At 44.9% G+C, this 25,882-nt stretch overlaps 1 protein-coding gene across 1 annotated transcript in view; it reads left to right on the top strand.

The window, feature by feature from the left end:
* Positions 1-284: 284 nt before the first annotated feature.
* The window catches only part of LOC147692375 (cytochrome P450 2G1-like), a 484,584-nt gene continuing 458,986 nt past the window's right edge, over positions 285-25,882 (top strand). The window contains exon 1 of the mRNA XM_086939525.1: positions 285-479. Coding sequence (XP_086795651.1) covers positions 300-479 — 180 coding nt within the window. The 5' untranslated portion in view covers positions 285-299. The remainder of the gene's footprint in view (positions 480-25,882) is intronic.

Here is a 25,882-nt window from a genome sequence, read left to right as displayed (position 1 = left end):
TTGTTTAGCTTGTCATACTTATTTGTAGATTTTAAATGAAATAATGTGGTACATAGACCTCTAATTACTGGCATTTGTTGATGTAAGAGTTAAGGTTTTAGCCTTAGTTAGCCTGCAGAAATTTGGCAAACTTCATATTTATGCGAGTCCGGTTATATAGGAAAAACAAAGTACGTCCCAACAAGCTTTCTTTTCTTTGATTTGGAAAGTAGTGCCAGAGGCCACACGTGACCCAAATATGCAGTCTTATGTTTGAGAACTGTTTTTTTTTTTATTGCAGAGCTCATTTGCTTTTCACGATGGATCTCGGACAGGCGATATTTCTGCTGCTTGCTGCGTGTTTCTCCTGCTTGCTTTTCTTCAATGCCTGGAACAAGATGTTTCGGAAAGGGAAACTTCCTCCTGGGCCCACCCCTGTACCTTTGTTGGGCAACCTGCTCCAGATGAAGAATGGCGCACTGGTTAAATACCTGCAATCAGTAAGATTCTTATATGTACATTTTTGTATTACACTCGTTTTGTACTAAAAGGGCATTTTTTATTTATCTGTAAGAACAGCATATATAGGGCCGATTAACAAACGTCTGAAGACCATATGTAAAACCTTGTGCACCAGAAGTAGAAGCACTGCATTATGAATATTACGGTCTGATTCATCTTCCTTTTATGCATGCTCTGTGGCTAAGTTTGTTGGTTGGCTGTGGATTATTAGATCAAAATGGTTATGTTCCACTTATTGTAACCAGCCAATTTTATTCTCTCCTGTATATGTATTATATGATCACTGATGGCGATTATTGCTGGCGCCTGTTCCTTCTTTAATTTTATTTTTGTAAATATGTAATGTGAGTTGTGATATTTATTTTTCATGCATGATGTTTTAATATTCTTTTAATTATGTCTTTTATTGATTTACTATTTATAATGCTTTTATGACTATTAATGTCGAAATAAGCTTTTGAACTGAACTGACAGGAAAGTGGGGACTGAATACAGTCCACAGAGAACGAGGCAAGAAGGAGGGTCCAGAAGTAGAGTCAGCAAGCCGGCCACGTATGGAGGCTGGTGGGGACAGCAAGCCATCCACAGAGAGCTGACAGGATGAGGCAGGGTCACGTAGATGGTGAATGGAGGGTAGGCCGATGTGAACAGGAGCAGCAGTCTGACCATGGCAAGCAAGCCTACATGGGCAGGATCAGAGCAATGGACGCTGGAGGGAAGGACAGTGGGGTAGTGAGCAAGAACATGGAGAACAAAGCAGAGAGGTGGGGGATAGAGACAGGGGTAGCAAGCTGACCATTGAGGGAAGGCTGGCATGTGCAGCACAATCGACTACAGAGAGCAGGCAGAAGAGGCAGAAGCACACCTAGGAAACAAAGGCATTCAAAAAGGGGGGCTTTGGAAACAAGCGGACCACAGAGACAGGAGGTAGGCGAATGCTGATTTAGAACAGAGACAGCCGCGGTCGGTAGTGGGTGTACCTGCAGGGCGGTGACGTGGGGATGGGGAGGGGCAGGGTGGGGGGTAGTAATGTATGGATTATGGAGCTTTACAGGTAAGTAAACATTTAAATAAATAAAACGATTTTTTTTGCGCGCACTGCCTCGCATTTGGGGATGCGAAATTCGTTTTATTTATTTAAATGTTTACTTACCTGTAAAGCTCTGTAATCCATACATTCCTATCCCCCACCCTGCCCCTCCACCTCCCCACGTCACCGCCCTGCAGGTACACCCACTACCGACCACGGCTCAACAGAGACCAAGCATAGGGGAGGAGGGGCTGAAAGCAAACTACTGGAATTCAGCAGTGATAGTATCCTAGTTAACTATCACTCATGCCATACAATAGCTATACTTGCGCCCCCGTCATGCACAGTGTTGTTATAAATGATTTCAATTCAGATGATGCAGTGGGTTTACTGATAGAATATTAATGTCAAAAATATTAATGTTTTAATTATAGAAAAAAAAAATAGAATGAAAAAATAACGACTCCTATACCCAAATAGGTAAATACAAAAATAGTGATGTAAAAAATATCGATGTAAAAAATATTGATGTAAAAAATGTTGATGTAAAAAATATAAATTTAAATATAAAATATATATATATATATTACCTACTGGCGGTCGCCAGTAGGTATATATAGTTAGGATTTTTTCCCTATGGGATTTCTGAAAATTCTATGCCTAATAACTTTTGCGTTTGTGGACGGAATTGGCTGAAATTTTCAGGAAAATGGCACATTTTGTTTCTGAGCAGCCCTTGAAAATTTGGGGGGGGTTTGTGGAGGGGGGGCCGAGAAAAAAGGGGGGTCCCAAAACGCCTTTTTCCCATGTTAATTTCCATAGGGCGGTTGGACTCACTTTTAGCCCGAACGGCTGAATGGATTTTCACGAAACTTGGCAAAATTGTAGGGACTGTTAGCCCGATGTGCCTTTGCTAGGTCTCAATATATGTGCTTCAGTGGATTTTGAGAAATTAACGTTTAAATCAAGATATATATCTGTAACAGCGCTCCGGGCAGCGATCCGGTTAGCGAACCTTTCGCGTATCGGAACTTTGCGATGAGAAGCTGATTGGCCCTCCGGTGTCTGTCAACATTCTAAACAGTCCGGAGCGGCCGCCATCTTGTCTCTCGGTAGGATCGAGAGACAAGAGGAGGCCAAAACAAAGGGGGAAATTACCATAAGGGGGCATAGTAGATCCTCGTTGACCCCCTAGGTTTTATGTGGAGGTTTTAAAAGGGCCTAGGAGGGTCCAAAAAAAAAAATTTTTTTTTGCGTGGTAAGCGCCAAGTTCGCGAACCGGATAGCTTTCTGGGCAGCGAACTTTATGGATAAAAGAATGAAAGACTTTTCTAATACTGTATGTTAATTGTTTGTTGTTTTTCTTGTTTTTTTTTGTTTTCTTTATTTATTTATTTTTTTTATTATGATTGTGTTTCATACTTTATTAAATTTTCTAACATTTCATTGTCAGAAATGTCATAATTTATTATAGGGTGTAATTGTTTTTCATTTTGAAGCAAGTTGTCTACTGCTTCAACACATTGTAGAAGTTCGTGGTCTCTACTGTCATCCATAAAGTCATCAAGTTTGTCTTGGCTGCTCTCCTTCAGTTCAATCGAAAATGAAACTTGCTGCTCGCCTTCCATTTTGCCTGAAATTTGGATTAAAAAAATATATATTAGTAGAGATAGGGCACTGTTGGGATTAATTTTAGATAGGCAGTTTTTATCAGTGAATTTATCTTTTGGCAGTGTATAGTATGAGAGTGGAAATAGGACTAAAAAAAAGTGTATGTGATTTAACCAAGACACTACTACTACAGAGGGATAGTGTATATGTAGCAGAAAAAGTCTACTATATTAAGTCATAGTGCACAATATATTAAATTATAACTTACCTTCACAAAGAAGTTGAAGTTTTTTGAAGCTTTTGAAATAGGAGGTACAACAAGAAGTAGTAGTCAAAATGGCTGTGTTTCCTTCTCTCCCTTTATATATATACAGGTATATAACCAATCAAATGTCAGGTAATAAAAGTAGAAAATGAAAGTAACATTTTCATTGGTTGTCAATTCCAACAATTCAGATGTGTTTTGTGAAGTAATTTACCTCACGGTACTTGGAGAGGTCTACAGGCTAAATGGCTAAATGGAATTTCAATGAAATTTGTGAGAATGGAAGGGATTGTTATGTAGTATGAGCTAATCTATATTTGGTGAGAGTGTTTCTAGTCGTTATTCTGTAAATTACTTTCCCGCCTTTTTTTAGGACCGCTTTCCGGGAAGCTGTCCGGTTAGCGAACCTTAAGCGTCACGGGAGTCCACCATTTTGTGTTTCGTTCGCATTAAGATACAAGATGGAGGGCAAATAATGTTTAGAATGGGTAGAAGGGGTCATGGTAGACTTATCTTGACCCCCTAGGTTTTCTGAGCGTGGCTGAGGAGGCTTATATGTGCGGAAAAAAATTTTTACAATGTTAGACACAATTTTATTATGACTTTACATCTTTTTTGCGCTGCTATTGCATCACTATTGTGAGACATTAGCAGTGCAAGAAAAACATCATGTTTCAAAATAGGCCTCAGTTCAGCAATATCAAGATACAGTTTCTTTCGAATATATATCTTTAGGATTGTGTAGGGAACGTAGAGAAGCAGAGACTTCTGTAAATGTCAAAGTTGTTGAAAAACTGTTTGTTTTTGAACCTTTTCCCTTGTCTTTTCTAATTTTTAAATACATGTTTTAATATTTTTTGAAATGTTTGTTCTTTGTTTTACAGATTGAAAGTATGAAAAAATATTTAAAAAAGGTAACAAGAATTATAAGGTAAATGTTTTCCACTCTTTTTACCCGCAATGCACTGCTGATGATGTCATTGACAGTATCTCTCATTTACTCTCTCTAGCTGTCTTTCTTTTTACATTATTCTCTGTTTACTTCCCTTATACTAACTCTTCTTTTTTTTTAAAAAAATATTTTTTTTAGTTCGCTTAAAGTTCGCGAACCGGTCAGCGAACTTGAAGCGAACCAAAAGAAATAGAGCTTGCCAGAGTGATAAACATTCTAGCAATTTTGTTTGAAAGGGGAGGTAGTTCTGAAAAGAACTGTTTTTTTTTGTTTTTGTTGTTTTATGTTTTTTTTGTAATTTTTTGAACATTTTTTGATTTTTTTGTATTTTTAGAACTGTTTTATGTTTTTTTTGTGTTTTTTAAGGAGGGGAGACAACAAAAAACAGGCTTTCAAAACGGCTCAACTGGAGCAAAAAAAAAGAAAATTACTTTTTGGGTGCATTAGGGCACTTATGATTTTCATATGCAATGTTCATGAGGTTGACACTCATGTTGCCATATGACAGCATAGCACCACAGTAAATACAAGACACCTTCATGTGCTGGAAGTTACGTTGGATGTTTGGCACAGTCTCTTGTGCCTCTCTTCCTGTCAAAGACAATGTGGATGTAGATCTTGCCACAGGAGTTGCCGTCGGATTGTCTACAAGATCCCTCAACTCAGCCCGGCTGTAGTTCAAGGGATGCCACCTGCTCATGTGACGGTGCATTGTATAGTTCCCCATACTGTACTTCTTTTCTGTGCCTCTCGACAATCTGTGGTCACAGATGAGGCAGGTGGCATATTTTGCATTCACTTTCTTGGTTCCAGGAGGGATGGTGAAAAACTGCCAGATGAAACTGGTTTTTCGTTTAGAAACCCGGGGCAACTCATCAACAAATTGTTGTCCCTCTCTCTCCTCTTCTTCTTCTTCCTCATCTTCCTCCTCTCTGTTAGTCATAATTTGACTGGGTGGTCCTCTCTTCTTATGGGGAGGTGGAGGTGGTGGTGGGGGTGCACCAGCTGCAGCAACAATGGAAGCCATTGTGGATCTTCAGATAAATGGTCTTTCTCTCACCAAGATGAAAGTCAGAGTGAGGAAATAAGGAGGGGTTTACTTGATTTGGGGAAAACAAAAGTTCTGAGCCAATGAAAAGTGTTATTTTTAGGTCACATGACCTAGTCATACATCATTTGGAAACCAAAAGTGAAATGAACCAATGAGAAGTTTGATAAACAAGTCACATGACCTGTTCCGCTTACGTTACGCGGCGCGCGCCGCGTCCCAGATCGCTTCCGGTTCGCGGTCCGGAGCACTTCCGGGAGCGCTAACGCGGCGCGTCATTAGACGCATTACGCGATAACGTGATACGTCGCGCTTCCGCGGCGCGTCACTGTTCCGCTAACGTAACGTTGACCGGTTCGCGGACTAGATCGCGGCATCAAGATGAGCTAACGGAAAGCTTCCCGGTTCGCGAACTAGAAGCGAAGAAAAAAAATATTAAAAAAAAAATTATCAATAAACATCTAAATATATTTTGGGATTTAAAGAATAATACATTTTACAGCTACAGATGTTAGCTTTTAAAAAACCAATGAAATTCACTGAAAAAACCATAGGTTATAGACCATATATAGTTAGAAATTTGCATTTAAAAAACCATTGAAATTCAATGAAAAAACCATAGGTTATAGACCATATATAGTTAGGAATTCGCATTTACAAAACCTTATTTTACTCGCATAAAACCATTGAAATTCCATATATAGTTAGTTGCGCTAACTATATATCGCGCACCCGCAATCCACTGCTGATGATGTCACATATTACATCATTCATGACATGGTCAGTGACATCACTGATGACATCACTGATGACATCTCAAATGACATCACTGATGACAACATCCAGTGACTGTATGTTTCTGTGAAGTTAAAATATGTCTTACATATTGAAGAATGAGTGGATGTATAAGTGTCTGGATGAAGGATTTAGTAGGTGCATGACTGACTGTATGAGTGAGTGATTAAATATGTCTCACTGAGTGCATGGGTTAGTGACTAAACTGTCTTAATTTGTGCATTATTATGTCTGTTGTTCTGTAAACTGCTGCATGTGTTGATAAGTAGCTATATGAGTAACTATATGGGTTATTGATTGGTAGCCCAGGTATTTGTATGGGAGACTGAGTGTGTGTGTGGGTGGCTGGGAGGTGTATGACTCTGTCCATAGATGTGTGAGCAGTTGATTCACTAGATGTATGGTTTCAAAAGTGCATGTGGAAACAGCTGTATGGGCGGTTGACTGTGTGCATGAGTGTATTGGTGAGTGAATGGATATCTCAGTGCTACATGTCTAAGTAAGTACATATGTAAAACACAGTACATGTGAGAGTTGACATATATAAATAACTGTGCATAAGAGCCAGTGAATGTGTGAGTGGCTGTATGGATCATTGTGAACTTGTATCAGGGATTGTATAAGAAAGTAAATATGTGTTAGTATATGTTTGAATAAGTAAAGTTTGTATAACTGTATAGTTGAGGAAATGGAGGTGTGATTGATTCTTTGCATGACTGACTAGGTGTGTGAGTAACTGCATGGATGAGTGACAGTCTGTGAGTGTCTGTTTACACTGATTGTATCTAAGGTTATATTAGAGTCTGAAGAGGTTCATCGTATTATCACATGAATGATATCATCAGTGATGTGATCAGTAATGTCAAATGAGATGTCATCAGTGATGTCATCAGTGATGTCATTTGAGACAGTGATGTCATTTGAGATGTCATCAGTGATGTCATCAGTGATGTCACTGACCATGTCATGAATGATGTAATATGTGACATCATCAGCAGTGGATTGCGGGTGCGCGATATATAGTTAGCGCAACTAACTATATATGGAATTTCAATGGTTTTATGCGAGTAAAATAAGGTTTTGTAAATGCGAATTCCTAACTATATATGGTCTATAACCTATGGTTTTTTCATTGAATATATATATATATGTATATATATATATATATATATTTATATATATATAATAAAATACTATATATTAAATATATTGAATATTATTATTGATTTTAACAAATTAAATTAAATGTAATATAATTGTTTACGAAATGTCACAAATAAACATAATAATTTATACATATATATATATATATATATTTACTTTAAAATAATTAATAAACTATTATCTTTAATTTATTTCTAAAAAATTAATTATATACAAATAAATTATATAGAGATAAATAATTTAAAATATAAAAACAAATATTCTAGAATAAATTAAAACATTCAACTATAAAAAAAAATGTAACTTAAATTGCCCAATACAATAAGTGCAACAGTAGGGAAAGTGTTTGTATAGCAAAATAATTAAATTTACTATTCCAACTGCAGTAAGTGCAACAGTAGGGAAAGTGTTGGATAGCGAAGATGGAAACATTACTATTCCCACCCAAAACAGAGCAACAGTAGGGAAAGAGTTGATTAGCAGAAGGGTAAAAAATACTATTTTCACTTCAGTGAGAGTATCAGTAGGGAAAGTGTTGGACAGTGGAGAGGAAAAAATTACTATTCCCACTCCAGTGAATGTAACAGTAGGGAAAGTGTTGGATTGTGGCTGGGTAAAAATTACTATTCCCACTCTAAAGAGTGCAACAGTAGGAAAAGTGTTGGATGGCAGAAAGGTAAAAATGACTATTCCCACTCCAGTGCGAGCATCAGTAGGGAAAGTTTTGGTAGCAGAGGGGGAAAAATGACTATTCCCAATACAGTAAGTGCAACAGTAGGGAAAGTGTTGGATAGGGGAGGGGTAAAAATGACTACTCATACTCCAGTAAGAGCAATAGTAGGGAAAGTGTTGGATAGCGGAGGAGAAAAAATTACTATTAATACATCAATCAAGTTATCTGCGGGTCTGCCAAGCTTAGAACAGCTCTAAGGCACCAACAGTAGAAGCATGAGACTCCTACTCAAACATGGTGTTGCGAGTATTCTGTTCCTTCACAGAACTGTGCACAGAGACCCAGGACATTAGTGAATTGTGGTGTGCCAGAAACTCACCTTAGTACCTAGAGAACCCCAACCAGCTAGCATCAGTGTCACATTAGCTCTTCCTCCTATAGCAAAGTAACCAATGATTAGTCAACCTAGCATATGCGACTTAGGAGTAGGACCATCTCAGGAATGGTGGGAAGTGAGAACACTCTTTTGTTATACTCTCATACCGGTCCACAACAGGAGTAAAGAAGAGACACAGTAAGTTTAAAATATTTATTTTAACGATGTGATCTCAAGTGCAGTATTTTGGCTAACATAAACAGAAATATGATTAAAAATAATATGGTCAGCATGGTTACAATTCCATAAACCACAAACGGAGAAAGCATATTATAATGCTGGTGAAAAACAAATTAGTATAACACCCTTCCTATTTAGGAACTATGTATTATAAACTAAAGAAGGTCTCTTAGGCTTGTTTTGGGGGACCCCATTTACCTTTCAGCTCAGTAAGAGTATATTACATCAGGATCAGCATAGGCTCTCTCTGCATCCCTGGAAAAGGAATCTTCCAAGTGTGTGAAATCATGGCAAGTGTGGCATAATAAAAGCGCCAGAATATCACTGGGCTCACAGCTGCCAGAATGTTGTGCCTTGAAAACGTTACACGACATGCTGAGAAACAGCTAACATGTTTTGATAACCTTGATGGCTTTAGCACTCACTGTTCAGACTAAGGGCACAATGTAAGTCTAGAGAAGCTGAAAACAAACCTTTTCTCATGTGTAGACCTTCGTGAAGGTTAACGTACAAAAACAGCTATGCAGTGTTGTGTGCAAAAGTTAAAATGGCGTTTAAACTTCTAATAATCCATGCTAACATAACATGCGCGCCAAAGCAGGCCCTAGCCATACTACAATGGGGGAGTCCTTTCAAGAGAACGCAATCCCATCACCCACCGGTGTGGCATACTTCATCATCTGGGATCTCTTTTTGGTTGCAATTCTTATTGCAACCAAGGGCTACCACCCCTTCACTGTGAGGGAGGAGCTCAGGGATGTTTTACTGATCAGTTTGTCGGATCTACTAAAATCCACTAGATGAAAGCGTTGTAAGTATTTAGGGTGATGGTTGCAGTGCAAAGAAAGGTGATGTGAAAAGTGATCTAAAATTGGCTGCAAAGAGAAAAAAGAGTTTAATAGTTGACTCTTGGTGTCAAGGTTAAAAAACAGCGCATGTGCAGTTTAAGAAACATTAACTGCACTTGTCCAAAAAGCAGGTCTACATGTTTCATGCATGGTGATCGAATTAAGATTGTGGCCTTCCTCAGGCCCTAGACAGTAAATGGTGCTGAAAAAAATGTGATATAAGTGACAATTAAATGTTTGGAATAAATACAATCTACAGAAACCAGTGGTCTAAAATGCAAAAATTCACAATCAGTTGGTGTCACCTGTGGAAGACAAAAGAAAGGTGACTTAAAATCATGATGAGTGGAGACAAATGTTTAAAAATTCTTGTAGTGAGTTATATGCCCTACGTCTGGGTCAATGCCAATCATTTAGTACCTATACAGTTTGCAGTGCGCGATTACTTGGTATTTTGCTGGAGTGTTCCACCAAAGTTGGTGCAGATTAGTGCTGTGATCTCTAGGCACACGCGTTTCTGGATTTTATCCGTCATCAGAAGAGATCAAAAAACGATTTTCATCTGAGGTTGCTGAGCAGGCTGCCAACATTCTTAGAGGTCTCAGTACCTCTCACAGGATTACAGGTGCATCTCCACTAGCCCGTCAGTTCAGTGACTCAAGGGAGCCTTTTTAAACAGGAAGAGGTGGGAGCACACTGCTGACCTCCCAGCACAGTTCGCCCCTTAGCATTATGGTAAATGCAGTTTGTAGTGCGCGCTTACTTGGTATTTTGGTGGAATGTTCCACCAAAGTTGGTGCAGATTAGTGCTGTCATCTCTAGACACATGTGTTTCTGGATTTTATCTGTCATCAATAGAGATCAAAAAACGATTTTTATCTGGGGTTGCTGAGCAGGCTGCTAGCATTCTTACAGGTCTCAGTACCTCTCACAGGCGCACAGGTGCATCTCCACTAGCTCTTCAGCGCAGTGGCTCAAGGAAGCCTTTTTAAACAGGAACTGTGGCCATCTAGATAAAATCAAACGCTCTGCAGTGCTGCAAAATACCCAGCACTTCATCCTTTCATCCTGATGCTGCAGGAGACTCATCTCATGGGTGCTTAGTGTCCGTTGCTAGTTAGTATTGGTTATGACAGAATGTACCATGCTGGGTTCACTAGGGGGTCCTGAGGTGTGGCAGTCCTCTTGTGCTGCACCTCCCACATGGTAGTGACCAATCATGGGCCGACTATGTAGTTTGGTACTTTGCTGCAACAGGCTTGGTGGAGGGCCGCCTGTAGAATCTTGTATGTATTTATGCACGAAGTACAGCATTGGAAATTTTCCTGATGGCACCTCCTAAATTGGTGTCGTGACTCTCGCTGGGACAAACACTAATTGGGGGCAACTTTAACACTGTCCTGGACTCCTACATAGACTCCACTGGCCCACTTTCCCACACTCATTTGACTAGGGCAAGGATACTGCAGAAAATGATGGGTGAGCAGGGCTTGTGCGACATATGGAGAATCGGGAATCCAAGACAAAGCCAATACACTCATATATCTGACACCTACCATGCAGATGCTTGCATCAACTTACGATTCATGCCTGCTGCTGATGCACTGTTGGTGTCTAATATTCGGATACTCCACATGAGATTAAAGAGCACGCCCTAATTCTACTCCACATTGGTGAGGCTGGTGGTGCCCACCACCCTATATGGGGCCTCAATGCCTTGAACCTCCAGAATAGCTCTTATTGAGACGTGATGGGACAAAAGGCATCCTCTTGGCAGTGTGCAAGACAACTGTACCCAGATACAGGAAGGGTATCCTTAGACCCGACAAAAGGGGGAGGGAACGCGGTATCACACAGTTAGAGTCGCTGGCCCTTCATTTAGTGTTGCAACTCCTCTCGCCACAGCATCACCCATTGCACCACCCCAACCATAGTTCGAGCTTTCGCTGACTAAAATACATCACTCTATGCAGTGTCACCACATGCTGCGGAGGAGATGGCTGCTCCTCTTTTGTGTGAGATGTTGCTGTCCTGTCTTTCAGGTGCAGAGTGCTGTGGACTTGAGGAGCCTATTACCATTGAAGAAATAGCAGAGACAATCTCAACAACAGCAACTGGTAAAATGCCTGGTCTCGATGGATACCCTTTAGGATTCTATGTCAAATACCGAGACACCGTTGTCCCCCTTCTCTTGAGCCTTTCTAGAGAGGCGGCAGAGGTTGCCTTCCTTCCCAGGAAATTGACAACACAATTGTTGTTATTACCTAACGCACTTCCTCCGTTGATCTCCTGTGCTAACAATCGCTCCATATCTCTTATAAATTGTGAGGTAAAGATGTTTGCCACTTTACTCGCCTCCTGATTGCTTGGTGTCTTGTGGTCATTAATTCATCCAGACCAATGTGGCTTTATGCTCGCCAGGAGCACAAGGCATTGCTTGAGAGGCCTTCGTCTGGCACTAGCACAACGCCATCTCCTGTCCACTCCCTTGACGTTGTTATTGCGTGACTTTGAAAAAGCCTTCCATACCATGGACTGGGAATATCTGTCGACTGTCTTGAAGAGGGCAGGTTTTGGACCCCAATTTGGTGGTCTTGTACAAGTTATTTACTCCAGTCCAGCAACCAGAGTGCAAATGAATGGCATGGTATCAAAGAGATTCCTATATTGCGCGGTACCCGCCTGTGCTATCTCCTGTTCCCCCTCCTCTTCGCATTAGCCAATGAACCCCTAGTAAGGCTCATATGTTGTGATGTGCAGATTCAGAGGTGGGAATGGATGCTGGGGCTTAAAGACCACATTGCGCTCTATGCGGACAATGTTCTCCTCTGTCTGGCAAACTCGGCCGTCAGCTGCTCACTATTCCTCTGGATTTTGAGTAGTTTTACTGAAGCGTCGGGATTGAAGGTTAACTCATCGTCATCTGAACTTCCGTTACTTAGGTGTTCAGGTCACCTTGGAGCCTACACTGACGTGGTCCCTTAATATTACATGCCTTACTTTCAAGGTTAAAGATGATCTGAAAAAGTTGCAAACATTTCGGTTCAATGAAATGGGAAGGATAATTGTAAAAAATGATGGTTTGGCGCATTTTCTTAATCTACTTCAGAACTTGCCAGCATGATTCCTCTGCTACCGGTTTCGGGTGATGGAATCTGTGGCTAGATCCATTATCTTGCACAATTCAAGACCCCATTTGGCATTTGGATAGAGTAGAGGCACCCCCCTAGGGAGAGTAATTTGAAGGTCAGGGAAAAAGGGGGAAGAGAACGTACAAATTAATATAAATATTTCCCTCTAGACCTATATTTCTTTACTCTTGGCTAAGATAAGCTCATACTAAGGGCACATAAAAACATTGCTCTGCTACATAGAAGGATTCTTTTGAAAAAGTTCTCTTTTATTTTTGTTGTTTATTTTTTCAACTGAAAACATTGCTTTATGAATTACAATCTGTTTTCAACTATGTACATAACTTTTTTTTGGGTGTAAAATAAATTACATTTTTACATTTGTTTTGTGCTACCATTTAAAATTACATTCTATACATGAATTGAAAAAAATGTGAATATAAATCAGTTAGTTCTAACAAAACAAGGAACATTTAGCACCAAAAACTCAATTTATACTACACATAATTAATATCTTCACAATACAAATTATTTCAAAGATCAATATTTATCATCCCCCACACTCAATCACACCTCTACACTCTAAACTTACATATCACATACACTGCATACATACACATTTCATACCCCACCAACAACCTACATACACAGATAACTCCCTAGGGGTGAGAAACTCAACCCTCTAATGCTGTCGTGAGTGGGTTATCCCATACACTCTGCTCAACGCGCGTTTCGATGGTTATGTTTCATTTTTCATACCATCTTCTTCAGGACCTGCTACTTCAAAAAGTTGTAACTGGTTGAAGTGATAAAAAAGGGGGGGGTTGGGAAGAAGGAAAGCTGAAAAGATAATGCAGAGCATGATTTAGCTTCAAATGGAAAGACACTAATGGAGTTTTTTACATTGCTCCTTTAAATATATACAGTTTACACTTGCAAATGCACCTAAAGTCAATGTTCTCATAAAGTGAGACATAAAAGGTGAAACCACCACCTGAAAATTCCACCACATTAAGGGGGTCATTAGGATTGCGGTTTTTCCGCATCCTCGGGGCCGGCGGAAGCCACCGCCGGCCCCGAGGATGCGGAAAAACCGCAGCGGACTGACCAAAGACCCACCGCCACATTAGGATGGCTGGTGGGTCCTGGTTTCCGTCCGCAGCTTTTCCGCCGCGGTCGGCTTACAACCGCGGCGGAAAAGCTCTAATATGGTGACGGTGTCTTCCAGACACCGTCCACCATATTAGGATGGCCAGTAAAGTATGCTTTTCCGCGGCGGGTTTTCCGCCGTGGAAAAGCATACGGAACTTCACTGCGGGGGCCCGTTGCGGGCCCCCTAGGTGAAGGGGGGGTGGGGGGAGCACATGGGGGGTACCTATGGTACCCCCCTGCATTTGCATGCAGAAAGCGGCAGGCACCGCGCAGTGCCTGCCTCTTTCTGCATGCAAATGCAATGCGTGCATTTTTAACATTGCCGCGGGTGCAGCTTGAAGCTGCACCCGCCGCACTGTTAAAAATAGAGGATGTGACCGCCAGGGTGGCGGTCACATCCTAATTGCACAGGAGGGAACTCCGCATGCCATGCGGAGGTTCCCTCCTGCTCTGGGGTCGCGGACGGACGCAAGTCCGTCCGCGATCCTAATGAGCCCCGTACATTGTAAAATCACATAGATCATTGATAAAAATTGGCACATTCTGAACACCAATGAAGAACAGGATGGCATTGAGATTACCCATTTTGTAGCGAGTTCTAAACTCCCGGCTGGTCTCTCCTGTGTATCCTTGCTCACAAGGACAGAGAATGAGGTAAACAAGATTCTTGCTTCTACAGTTTGTGAAATCCATCCTTGGAGAGACCAGCTGGGAGTTTAGAACTCGCTACAGCGAACACAAGTCAGGGATTGTAACCCGAAAAACAATCTGCCCTATGGTACAGCATTTCGTGGATGCAGGACACAATGAGAAGGAAATGAGGTGGCTCATTTTAGAGAAAGTGAGAAATGTACCAGGAAAAAACATTAATGATGTCCGTAAATTACGGGAAACATACTGGATATATACCCTTGATACAGTGAAGAATGGCCTTAATGAGGAAATAGTTTGGTACAGGATGTAAACACTTTTCTAATAGATCTGCAAGGCTTATCTGTATATATATAGTGTGTTTGTAATACACTTATCAGGCAACCACTACATATTGAACTAAGTATCAGTATTCAAGATACTACTTACACTCTGCTACCTTCCATAAGATGAACACGCATCAATATCGAAGGAACATGTTAAGTGTATAAAAATGCTTACTATCCATGCATACCAAATGAGGAAATTCCTCAGGTATGCTACATATTACACTTTCTTGCTCAAGCAACCTCTTAGACATGTACAGAATACATGCTTGGACCCTAAAGTCTCAATACTATTAATAAGCATTAATAGGAAGTATTGCTGTCGTGTGATATGTGTTGACACTTTGTCGGTCTCACTCATGCGCGTTTTATATATGACTTAGACAAGATGTAGCATGCAGGATTTGTAGAGTCGGTATAGTAGAACAAAGACAAGCTAAGCATAAGGACACAATACCTTGGAAGAGATGTACTAAATAAGACACTATATAACATGGATATACAATCTAACCTCTAAAATGGTTAATATGAGCTGATGGGTGACGCATGTTCAACAATCGATTAGATATAATAAGCTCAAAATCTAGATTACCGTTGATGACAAGGAGTTACCTTATCATGATATACAGACTTGCGCTAATACATATAAACACATTACAAGATGGCGACCACATTATATTAGTGTGCCCAATAACGTACATACCCCTTAGAGATCCTTACACCTGAGAGCAAAAGATTTGTAAATGATGCGAAGCATGGTTAAGGTAAGATATCCTAGAAATACCCAGCTGTATTATGCGAAGAAGTAGATAAATCATATACGGAGTTTTCATACTAGAGATAAGGCGCTAACCCTGATGGAACAGAAGTGGACGGCGTACACATTATTATCTACTAATCTGTATAAAATGTGATTAGTATCGAGACTAGGTCAGATGGTAATATTAACCCTTTTTTATAAACCATATAGTCTTATTCAGACACTCACTAGCATGTTTTAAGATGGCGTCTAGTTAACTTCACTCTATTAAAAATAATGAAAGGACTAACAGGCACGGATCCGTCGCAAGCATGATCTCGTCATCATTAGTTACAGCTGTTGGGTACCTGTGACCTGAGTGTTAGCATTGAGCTCAGTAGGGTATATAATCTTAGAAGAGTGTGGCCATTTACCCAGCCGGGATCGAAAGACTAGCAGCAGGACAGCAGGACACGCTGTCGGCAGTAAACTACAAGGTAAGCTAGACCCTGGGCTTATTAATCTATTTGCGCGCTGCACACTGTGGCGAACAGCAAAAGTCTATAGTCATTTAGAGCTAGAATTCAATCATGTTTCGTTGGGGAAACAGTTGGCGGAAGACCAGCAGGTACGCTAGACTCCAGGGTTTTTGGGCTTATTAACTCATATGCGTGTTGCGCATTGTAATGTATGGCAAAGCTTACAAGCTTGGCAACCCCCCTCCCTTTTTTATCACTTCAACCAGTTACAACTTATTGAAGTAGCAGGTCCTGAAGAAGATGGTATGAAAAATAACCATCGAAACGCGCGTTGACCACAGTGTATGGGATACCCCACTCACGACACAGCATTAGAGGGTTGAGTTTCTCACCCCTAGGGAGTTAACTGTGTATGTACGTTGTTGGTGGGGTATGACGTGTGTATGTATGTAGTGTATGTGATATGTAAGTATAGAGTGTAGAGGTGTGATTGAGTGTGGGGGATGATACATTTTGATATTTGAACTAATTTGTATTGTGAAGATATTAATTATGTGTAGTATAAATTGAGTTTTTGGTGATCCATTTTCCTTGTTTTGTTAGAAGTAACTGATTTATATTCACATTTTTTTCAATTCATGTATAGAATGTAATTTTAGATGGTAGCACAAATCCAATGTAAAAATGAAATTTATTTTACACCCAAAAAAAAGTTATGTACATAGTTGATTCATAAAGCAATGTTTTCAGTTGAAAAGATAAACAACAAAAATAAAAGAGAACTTTTTCAAAAGAATCTTTCTTTGTAGCAGAACAATGTTTTACTGTGCCCTTAGTATGAGCTCATCTAAACCAAGAATAAAGAAATATAGGTCTAGAGGGATATAGTTATATTAATTTGCTCATTTGGTATTTGGGCAGTGCCAGCATGCCCCTTATGAGGGCAGCTTAGAAATGTCTAATCTCTACCTATACCACCTAGCATGACGGGTAGTTGATCTGAACTGGCTTTCAAATCAGAACTTCATACCTTGGGTTGACCCAGAATTATGGCAATACTGAGTGGTACTACTTTTCCCATCTTGACACTCAAAGTAACTCAACTAATCTTTATTGGATGCAGGGCGGGCCAAAGACACACTGGGTGTTGGTCTTAATTGATGCAGAAAACCCCCTTGCAGCACAGCACATACTTAATAGAGGAGGCTACATTGGAGTGGTTTGGCAGGTGGGACACCATTAGCATTACACTACTGAGAGATGTTTGAAAGGTCACCCACTTGGTCTCCTTTCATGAGCTCCAACAGATGTACTCCTTGTCTGGAACACAATTTTACAAGTACTTACAAATAAGACATGCATTGCGAGTATAAATTTCTGCAGACACTCTGCTCTCGGAGTTCAGTTCGATGAAGGCAAAGATCATGATGTGGACATAGTGTGGGGGAGGAGTGTCCCAAATCTATTGCCTGCTAATCATAAACACCCCAGACACGTTGATGGCACTCAAGATACACTGTGAGGGAAGGCTAGGGCCGCTAGATGACTCCAACTGGCAGGATGCATTGATGACCCCCCAAGACTCTCACCATCTCAGCAAGACTGTGCCTAGTGCAAACATATTATCTGCATGATACATACCTCTCCCCAGACAGGCCCTATAAGTCAGGGCTGTTCCCCAATTCATAGTGCTGTCATTGCTTCCACATTCCTGCTGATTTTGACCACATGACGTGGTCTTGTCCTGAAATCACATGCTACTGAGAAAGGGTAATATCTGAGCTCTTCGATGTCCTGAGCCTTGAAATAGACTTCTCCTGACTGTTAATCCAGTTGGGAGTACTTGAGGGTGCAGGAGGGATCCGTACAGATCGAGCAATTTTGGAGACATCACTACTAGTTGCCAAGCGAGATATTGTAGCTCACTGAAAAGCCTCTTCTAGACCCCCAGTGTTGGCACCGTTGAGACGTGGGGTGGAATGGGGTGCCCAGCAAGATAAACCAACCTATAAGGTCCAGGGATGCTCGGCTAAGCATGCTAAAATATGGGGCAGGCTGTTTGGGGCAGTGAGAGTAGATCTGCTGTGAGGGGGTATTGTGAGAACAATGTTCAGCTTATGTACGTGATGATGGCTGCTGTTGCTACTATAATCCTAATGGTCACTACCTCACTTGAGGCTTTGTGTCAAATTTTTTTTTGAAAATCAAGTTTATTGGCATTTATAGGAATGCACACAATTACATTGACAGCACAATCAGGCACAATACTTCGGTAATCTATAACAATAAGGCTGGAGACAGAGACCTGCTCATTGGGTTTCAGGTATAAATACACGAGCCGGGTGAGCACAGTACATAAAACACCCCCATGAATCAGGACAAAAGATTGAACCATTTACCCCAGATCTTTCCAAACAGAGGGGCTCCTCTTGGGTCCCACACCAGTCCACCCCCGCCTCCACTTCCATAGGGTAGGAGGCTTAACCTGAGACCAAAGCGCTGCAATGTCTCATTTCGCTACCTCCAAAGCGGTACCCAGAAATTGTTTGTCAGCCCGAAAGCCGTCCAAGCCATCGAACACACCTAAAAGTAGATGCACCGTATTATGGGGAACAACCCACCCCAGGGTCTGCATAAGCTCAGGTTCTATTCCCGCCAAGAATTACGCGATGGCGGGGTATTGCCAGACCATGTGGTAGAAATCGGCTGCACAAGATGGGGAGGGTCTCAGTCGGGCTCTGTATAAATGTGCAGGGGTTAGATAAGCCATATGTAAGTAGTAAAGTTGAATGAGGTGCAGTTTGGAAGAGGTCATCAAGGTCTTGGGGGCCATCTGAGCATCCTGCCAATCTACATCCTCCAGGGGGTCCAGCCACTCCTCCCATCGGGCGCGCAGTGAGTCTAGGGTCGCTGGGCCATTATTCACTAGAGAGCGGTAGATCCGCAACAACCACCCCTACCCAGGTTCCTCATCATCACTTGGGCCTCAAGGGAACTTAATTCCGGAAGGGAGTTGGGAGAGGTAATGTGTGTATGTAGATCGTGCCACAGTTGCAGGTATTTGAAGACCTAGGAAGCATGGAGGGCGTAGCGCTGTTGCAAATCCGTAAAGACACTGATGTGGTCCCCTACCCAGACGTCCCCAAGAAGCGAGATCCCAATGCGGTCCCATTGACAAAAGTTCTGGAGGGCTGAAATCTCACTCAGCCAGGTACCACCCCACAGGGGCGTTTGTTGGGTAAGCTTTCCATCCCATTTCGTGTGATGCAAGGCAGCGCGCCAGGCCAATATGACAGTCCTAGTGATAGGGGGAAGGACCCGCGGTGTGGGAAACCTGTACAAGTAGGCCAAGAGTAGTGGAAAGTCCATCGTCCGGAGCTCGACCTGGTATACCGGGTGGGACCAGCCACCGGCGAACCAGTCGTGCACCACAATAAGTCTCGTGGCCAAATAATAAAGGTGAAGATTGGTCACCCTAATTCGCCCATCATAGGTAGGCATGCGATACTGTGCCAAGGCCATGCGAGGCCTCCCGCCCTTCCATAAGAACTGAGTAAGCAGCCCATCAATGTCACTGAACCAGCTCCCCAGAAGGTGGAAGGTTATGTTTTGAAGAATATATACAAAATGGGGGAGAACCATCATTTTAAAAAGCGCACTTCTGCCCAGGGGATGAAAAGGAAGGGATTGCCATCGCTTGAGGTCTGCCTTGGCCCTACTAACCAGGGGCGTAGGTTACCCAGACACCTAAATACTTGAAGGACTGACTATGTAGGGGAATATTTCGTTTGCCAATCGAAACAGGCACGGGATGGATGAAAGGGGACCAAGGTGGATTTCGCCGGATTGAGCCGTAGGCTAGAAACTTGTTCAAAGGCGGATAGGACTTCCAAGCACCGTGGGCCTGAATCCTCAGGGCCCGCTAAGAAAAGAAGTACGTGGTCAGCATAAAGGGTGACTTTGTCAACTGGACAAGGATCCCAGGCCCAACCCTTGATACAGGGATAGTTGTGAATGAGAGTGGCCAGGGGCTCCATTGCTAACACAAATAAAAGTGGCTAGAGCGGATAGCCTTGGCGGGTGCCCCTCTGGATGGGAAATGCCTCTGAGAGTACACCATTAATTAAAACCCGTGCTCTAGGACTAGAATACAATACTCGGATGAAACGCTGGAATGGGAGGCCGACTCCCATCGCCTCCAGCACATCGTACAGATAGCTCCAGTTGACTGTGTCAAACGCTTTTTTAAAATCAATGAAAAGCAGGGCCAAATATGTGATAAATTGATGCCGGTGAGCAAGGGCTAGGTGAAGACAGTGTATGCATTTCCGGGTACCACGGGCAGGTATAAATCCACATTGGTCGGGGTGGACCAAGTCATGCAAAAGGGGGCGGAGGCGCTGGGCGAAGGTAGTGGCAAAGATTTTCACCTCTGTGTTGATGAGGGAAATGGGGCGGTAATCCGTACATGAGAGGGAAGGCAGTTGAGTTTTAGGAAGGACCACAATGGTGACCACATTGGTCTCCGGGGGGGAAGTACCCCACTTCCACCACGTGGTGGAACAGGTCAACCAGGTGAGGAACCAACAGGTCGCGATAGGTCGCATAATATTCCTGAGGGTATCCATCCGACCCCGGCGTCTTACCCGAGTGTAGGAGTGAGATGGCCCCGTGTATCTCCTCCGGGGTAAAGGGGAAATCCAGGGTCTCTGAGACTGTTTTGGAAAGACGGGTCAGTTGGGTCACAGCCTCCGTCAACATTTCTGTCAGGGAGACCTCGGGAGGCCGGGCCGCAAACAATCTGGCATAATAGTCCGTAAAGGCCTGTGCGATAGCCTGGGAAGTAAGATGATGAGTGACAGCTGTGTCAAGGACCTCGGGGTTTATGCGGTTGGCCTTGGGGTAGAAGACCAGGTTGAGGAGTAGCTTCCCGTTTTTGTTCCCCCATCCGTATACATGCGCCACCGATGAACGCCACAGGACCTTAGCCGATTCCAAAGAGATTCAGCGGATTTCCTCGTGGAGCAGTGTGAGCTGTCGGGTGGAGTGAACGTCAATAGCGGATATCTGGGCAGATTCCAGCTGTGCAGCCTAAGTCTCGAGTTGTACCAGATGGGCGGTCTGGGTCGTGCGTTTAGCTTGAACCAGGCCTCTAGCAAAGCCCCGCATGGTAGCCTTGCCAGCCTCCCATGCAATACCCGATCCCTTGTTGATCACCCAATATTTCTGCAGCTCCTGCCCAAGGGTCTCAACGAAATCCGTCCGCATCCTGCAGGAACCAAGCTTTCATCTGCCAGATTGTGCGGGCCCCCGGGAAATGATCGGCGATGCCTCAGGGAAGGATAGCAACCCCAGACACCAACTGGCAATCGGTGGCCGGAAACAGGAGCAAGTCAATACGGGAGTGGGTGGGGTGGGCCGCCGAAGTGTGAGTGTAATGTTCCTGGCAAGGGTTCCACACCCTCCAGGCATCGCAGAGAACCAGGGCCGAGGACAAATCGGAAAGGTGCGTGGCAGAAGCAAGGCGGGATGCAGAGGGAGTACCTGTTGTGTCACGGGAGGGCTGCATCACAGAGTGGAAGTCACCCCCAATGACCATCAAACCCAGAGGGAAATTAGAGATCAATAGTGTGAGGCATCAGAGGGTAGTGGGCATGGTGGTGAGGGGAAAGTACGCACATAGGAGGTTGATAGGATGGCCCTTGATCTTACCGGATAGGGCCACGTATCACCCTTGCATGTCAGATTCCACCTGCAGCAGATTAAAGGAGAACCCCCTACGAACCAGTATGGCCACTCCCCGGGAGCCCCGAACAAAGCCAGAGTGCCAGACCCTATCAAATCCCTACCTGGCAAGGAAGTTACAGTGTGTCCCCAAAAGGTGCATTTCTTGTAAAAAAAGAATGTCAGGATCTTGGCGTTGGACGCTGCGGAGAACCGCAGTTTGCTTTATATGGTCTAGTAGGCTGTTGACATTCCATGACAGAATGTGGAGGGGTCTAGTAAGAGAGGCCGTCATGTGATCAGGTGGTATGATTGTGGACCAGCGCTGGGGGCCTGGATCTCAGGGTATGTAACATCGCGTGATCTGGGTGTAAAGGTAGTGCTTGTAGTATGGTAGGTCTCAAGTCGGTGGATTTCGCATGTGCCGTCAGTGAGCCGTCACAAAAAATAAAAAACAAGGGCCCAAAAGAGGACAAACATGTTAAATACTGAGGAGACAACGGTCCCCCCACTCCCTGCCCCCAACACCCCCACCCTACACTTCTGAAATTGAATCATCTGTTGCCCTGAAAAGGAATGCAACAAACACAAAACTAAGAATACAAATTAGTTTTAATGCTAAGCTAAAATGATTAGCAGAGCCTGATCTTGGCGAAGATGGACCGCTCCATGTAGATGGATGTGAAATCGTTCACAGCTGCAAGAGAGTCTAAGAAACAAGTCATGGTCCCCAGAACAGCGGGCTACCGTGTCAGACTCTGTCGTCTTCTTCAGATCCACGAAGTGCAGGGCTCCTAGATAAGTCAGAATCAACAGGGCAGGGTGCAAGGTCTCAGAGGGGTCCGGGACCCTGCTCAGATCGATCATGGACCCAGGCAGTCTGCAGGGCTCCAGCATCGGAGACATTCCAGAAGAGATGAGCAGTTGAGACACAGCGTCTGATGAACACGAAGCCCCGCTGCTTCGGTCACCTTTACTGCGGGACCGAGTGTGGCGCTGCTGCAGCTTGGGAAGAGTTAGTGAAGGTTGCTTTGGCTCCCGTCTGGCAGGTGGGGAACGGGGAGAGTCCGGAGGGGGCAGGGCGCTCCTCTGTGAGCCAAGTCCATGCCGCCTGGGGGGTGTCAAAGAAGAGTATCTTATCCGTGAACACAACTCTGAGCCGGGTCGTAAAGAGGAGACCATCGCGGGTATGCAGATCGCGGAGTTTCTGTTTGACGTCGTCGTAGGTTTGTCGCTGAGCCTGCACCTCCTTGGTATGATCCCGAAAGAGCATAATCCTGTTGTTTTAGCAAGACACTGGACTGTGCGTCCTCACCACCTTAAGGATAGTGTCCCTGTCTCGGAAGTTGAGGACCCTTGTGATGATGGGTGGAGGTGGGACCCCAGGCAGAGGACGAGGAGCCAGGGAGTGATGAGCCTGTTCAATCGCAAACCACTGAGAAAGGGAGTCCTTGGGTGTCCAGGATCTTATCCAGGTCTCCAAGAATGTGTCCGCCCGGCCCTGCTTAACCCCCTCGGCGAAACCGATAAGGCGTAGGTTGTTCCGTCTTGTCCTATTTTCGACATCCTCGGCTGCTGATGGAGCTCAGAGGTCTGAGTCTGGAGCTGAGCCACCTGGGTCTACAATTGGCCTATGTCATCCTCGGCCAATGAAATGCGCGATTCCGCCACTGAGATGCGGGTCATTGCATTTAGCAGATCCTGACGATCGAGGGCCATGTCCACCCTCACTTCACCGATCTTATTCTCCACTGCAGCTTGGTGTATGGGGGAGGCAGTCTGCATATGTAGGGAGGAGGGAGCCGACACCCAGGCCATCAATGCTCAGACCCAGGCATCAAGGCCGGTCACCCCCCCAAGGCCAGGTGGCAGACAGCACTAATCCGGGGACTCCCCCTCCGCTTCCGTCTGGTGCGATGGTCGATGATAAAGCCACGGCCAGGGAGATCCACTGTGTGTGCACGGACCGGTAGACATCAAAATGCACCCCCAGATGTGCTGCTTGGCATGGAGGCAGGGAAGGGGGGAGATTGCAAGGGAAGAAGAGGGGAGGGCGGGAGTGCTGACAATGCCCCCCGCACCGCAGCCCGATCCGGCAGCCGATCCCCAGTCCTGGGCCTCACTCATCGGTCGTCCAAAGGTGGAAGTCTCGGGGGATCTCCAAGCATCCCCAGAAGGCAGCAGAGTTTAAGGTTGGGGTGATGCCTCACTGAGGACTTAAAGTGCAGAGGAAAGAGGGGCCCAGACCGGGCCAGATCCAGCATCTCCACAACCTCGAGGCTCCACCAACAGTTCACCTGGCTGCCAGGGAGGGCGGCCACCCTAATGACTGGGGGGCCACGCCAGGCACAGCAAAATCCCCCACGTCTGTTGAGGCACAGCAACGGAGGCCGGAACACAGCGTTCTCCCTTCTTAGCCCCAGCGTGGGGATGGGCCGGCCAGGGCCAAGGCAAAGCAGGCCGTTGCTGCAGGGAACGATGGAGGGCCTAACTCCCATGCCACTACCCGACCATGGTAGCCAAACACCCCACGCCCTCACTCACCGGTCAAACCTTCAAAGGTGTCTGCGGGCTGGGCCCCTCAGGAACCGTCCGGCAGGCCTTGGAGCCGAGGAGGATTTGGCCCGTCCCTCGCCCCCGCAGGTCCAGCAGCACAGGACGTGAGTCTACAGCCGGGGCGTCAGGCACTGGTGCATCGCAGGCAGGCCTCAGCGCTGCAGCGTGGAGTGGCGGTGAAGGGGAGATAGCAAGAATGGAAGAGGGGAGGACAGGAGCGGTGACAGTGCCCCCCACACCGCTGCTTGATCCGTCAGGCGATCCCCAGTCCCGGGCCCCACTCACTGGCCACCCAAAGGTGGAGGATGGGGTGGGGCTCCCAGCACCCTCAGAAGCCAGAAAGTTCAAGGCGGGGGGCTTAAATGATAACTCAGAGTGCGGAGGACAGAGGGGCCTGGGCTGGGCCAGATCTGGCATTTCCGTGCCCTCGGGCCGCACCAACAGTTTACCTGGCCATCAGGAAAGGGGGTTCACCCCAATTACCAGGGGGCCGCACCTGGCACAGCGTTTCCCCCATGTCCAGTGAGGCAAAGCAATAGAGGGCCAGAACACAGCATTCCCCCCACCTCAGCTCCAGCGAGAGGAATGGGCAGGCCGGAGCTGAGGCAAAATAGGCCGCTGCTGCAGGGGAGGAGGGAGGGCCCGACCCCCACGCCACTACCTGACCACAGTAGCCAAGCACCGCACTCCCTCACTCACTGGGTTGAAGCTTGGAGGGTGTCCCCGGGCCGGGTCTCACAGGAATGTCTGGCAGGCCTTGGAGCCGAAGAGGATACAGCTCGTCCTTCGTCCCCCGCAAGTACGGCAGTGTTGGAGGCGAGTTTGCAGCCAGGGCAACAGGCGTTGGTGCGCCGCAGGCGGGCCTCAGGAGCGAAGCACGGAGTCACGATGAGTCACCGGTGAGAAGGGGGGAGAGAACAAACAGGTCCCAGTCCAGCACCTCCTCCCCTCTGCAACACCCAGGGGAACCAGGCAGCTATCTGTCAGGATGCAAGGCCCCGGCTCAGGAGCATTGCGGCAAGGAGGCTGCCAGTACAGGAGTCCCAGGCCTCAGCAGGAAGAAGAGCAGAGTGGGATGGCAGCGACTCCGCTTCGCCCACCAAGGGGATCGGAACGTAGCTAGCAGGACATAGAACCCCCGTGGGTGGTAAAGGGGTATGGATGGCAGCTACAAACGGGCGGATTAGAGGCGGATGACGGAAGGGATCCGGAGCCCTCTTAGAGTGCGACCGCCATCTTGACGCCTCAGGCCACGCCCTCCAGGCTTTGTGTCAATTTAATGTGACATGTTGTACCAGCAAGAAAACAATACAAATGTGTTTATCAAAAACAAGCAAAAAAGTTAAGCAATGCAGGGCATAGCGCTGCCTTGCGTTACTTTGTGTCAAGTAAGTGATACATGAATGGCGAATGGGTGTTCCCATTCATCCACCCATGTGTTGTTGATGCTAACCCAGATTTCCAAGGACTTGTAAACTTGGATTTATGCCAAAACTGTGTGCCTACCCAACTGAGATGTAACAAAGATAAATCTTTTATTTCTCCCTGTTACTTAGCCTTTCCACGTGTGCTCTATTCTGCAGTACCATAGAAAGAGGAATGTGCCTCTAAGAATTGTTTT

Source organism: Lissotriton vulgaris, chromosome 9, assembly GCF_964263255.1.
Source record: "Lissotriton vulgaris chromosome 9, aLisVul1.2, whole genome shotgun sequence".
NCBI lineage: Eukaryota > Metazoa > Chordata > Amphibia > Caudata > Salamandridae > Lissotriton > Lissotriton vulgaris.
The sequence above is the reverse complement of the archived record's forward strand: the minus strand, read 5'-3'. Positions and strand labels throughout refer to the sequence as shown.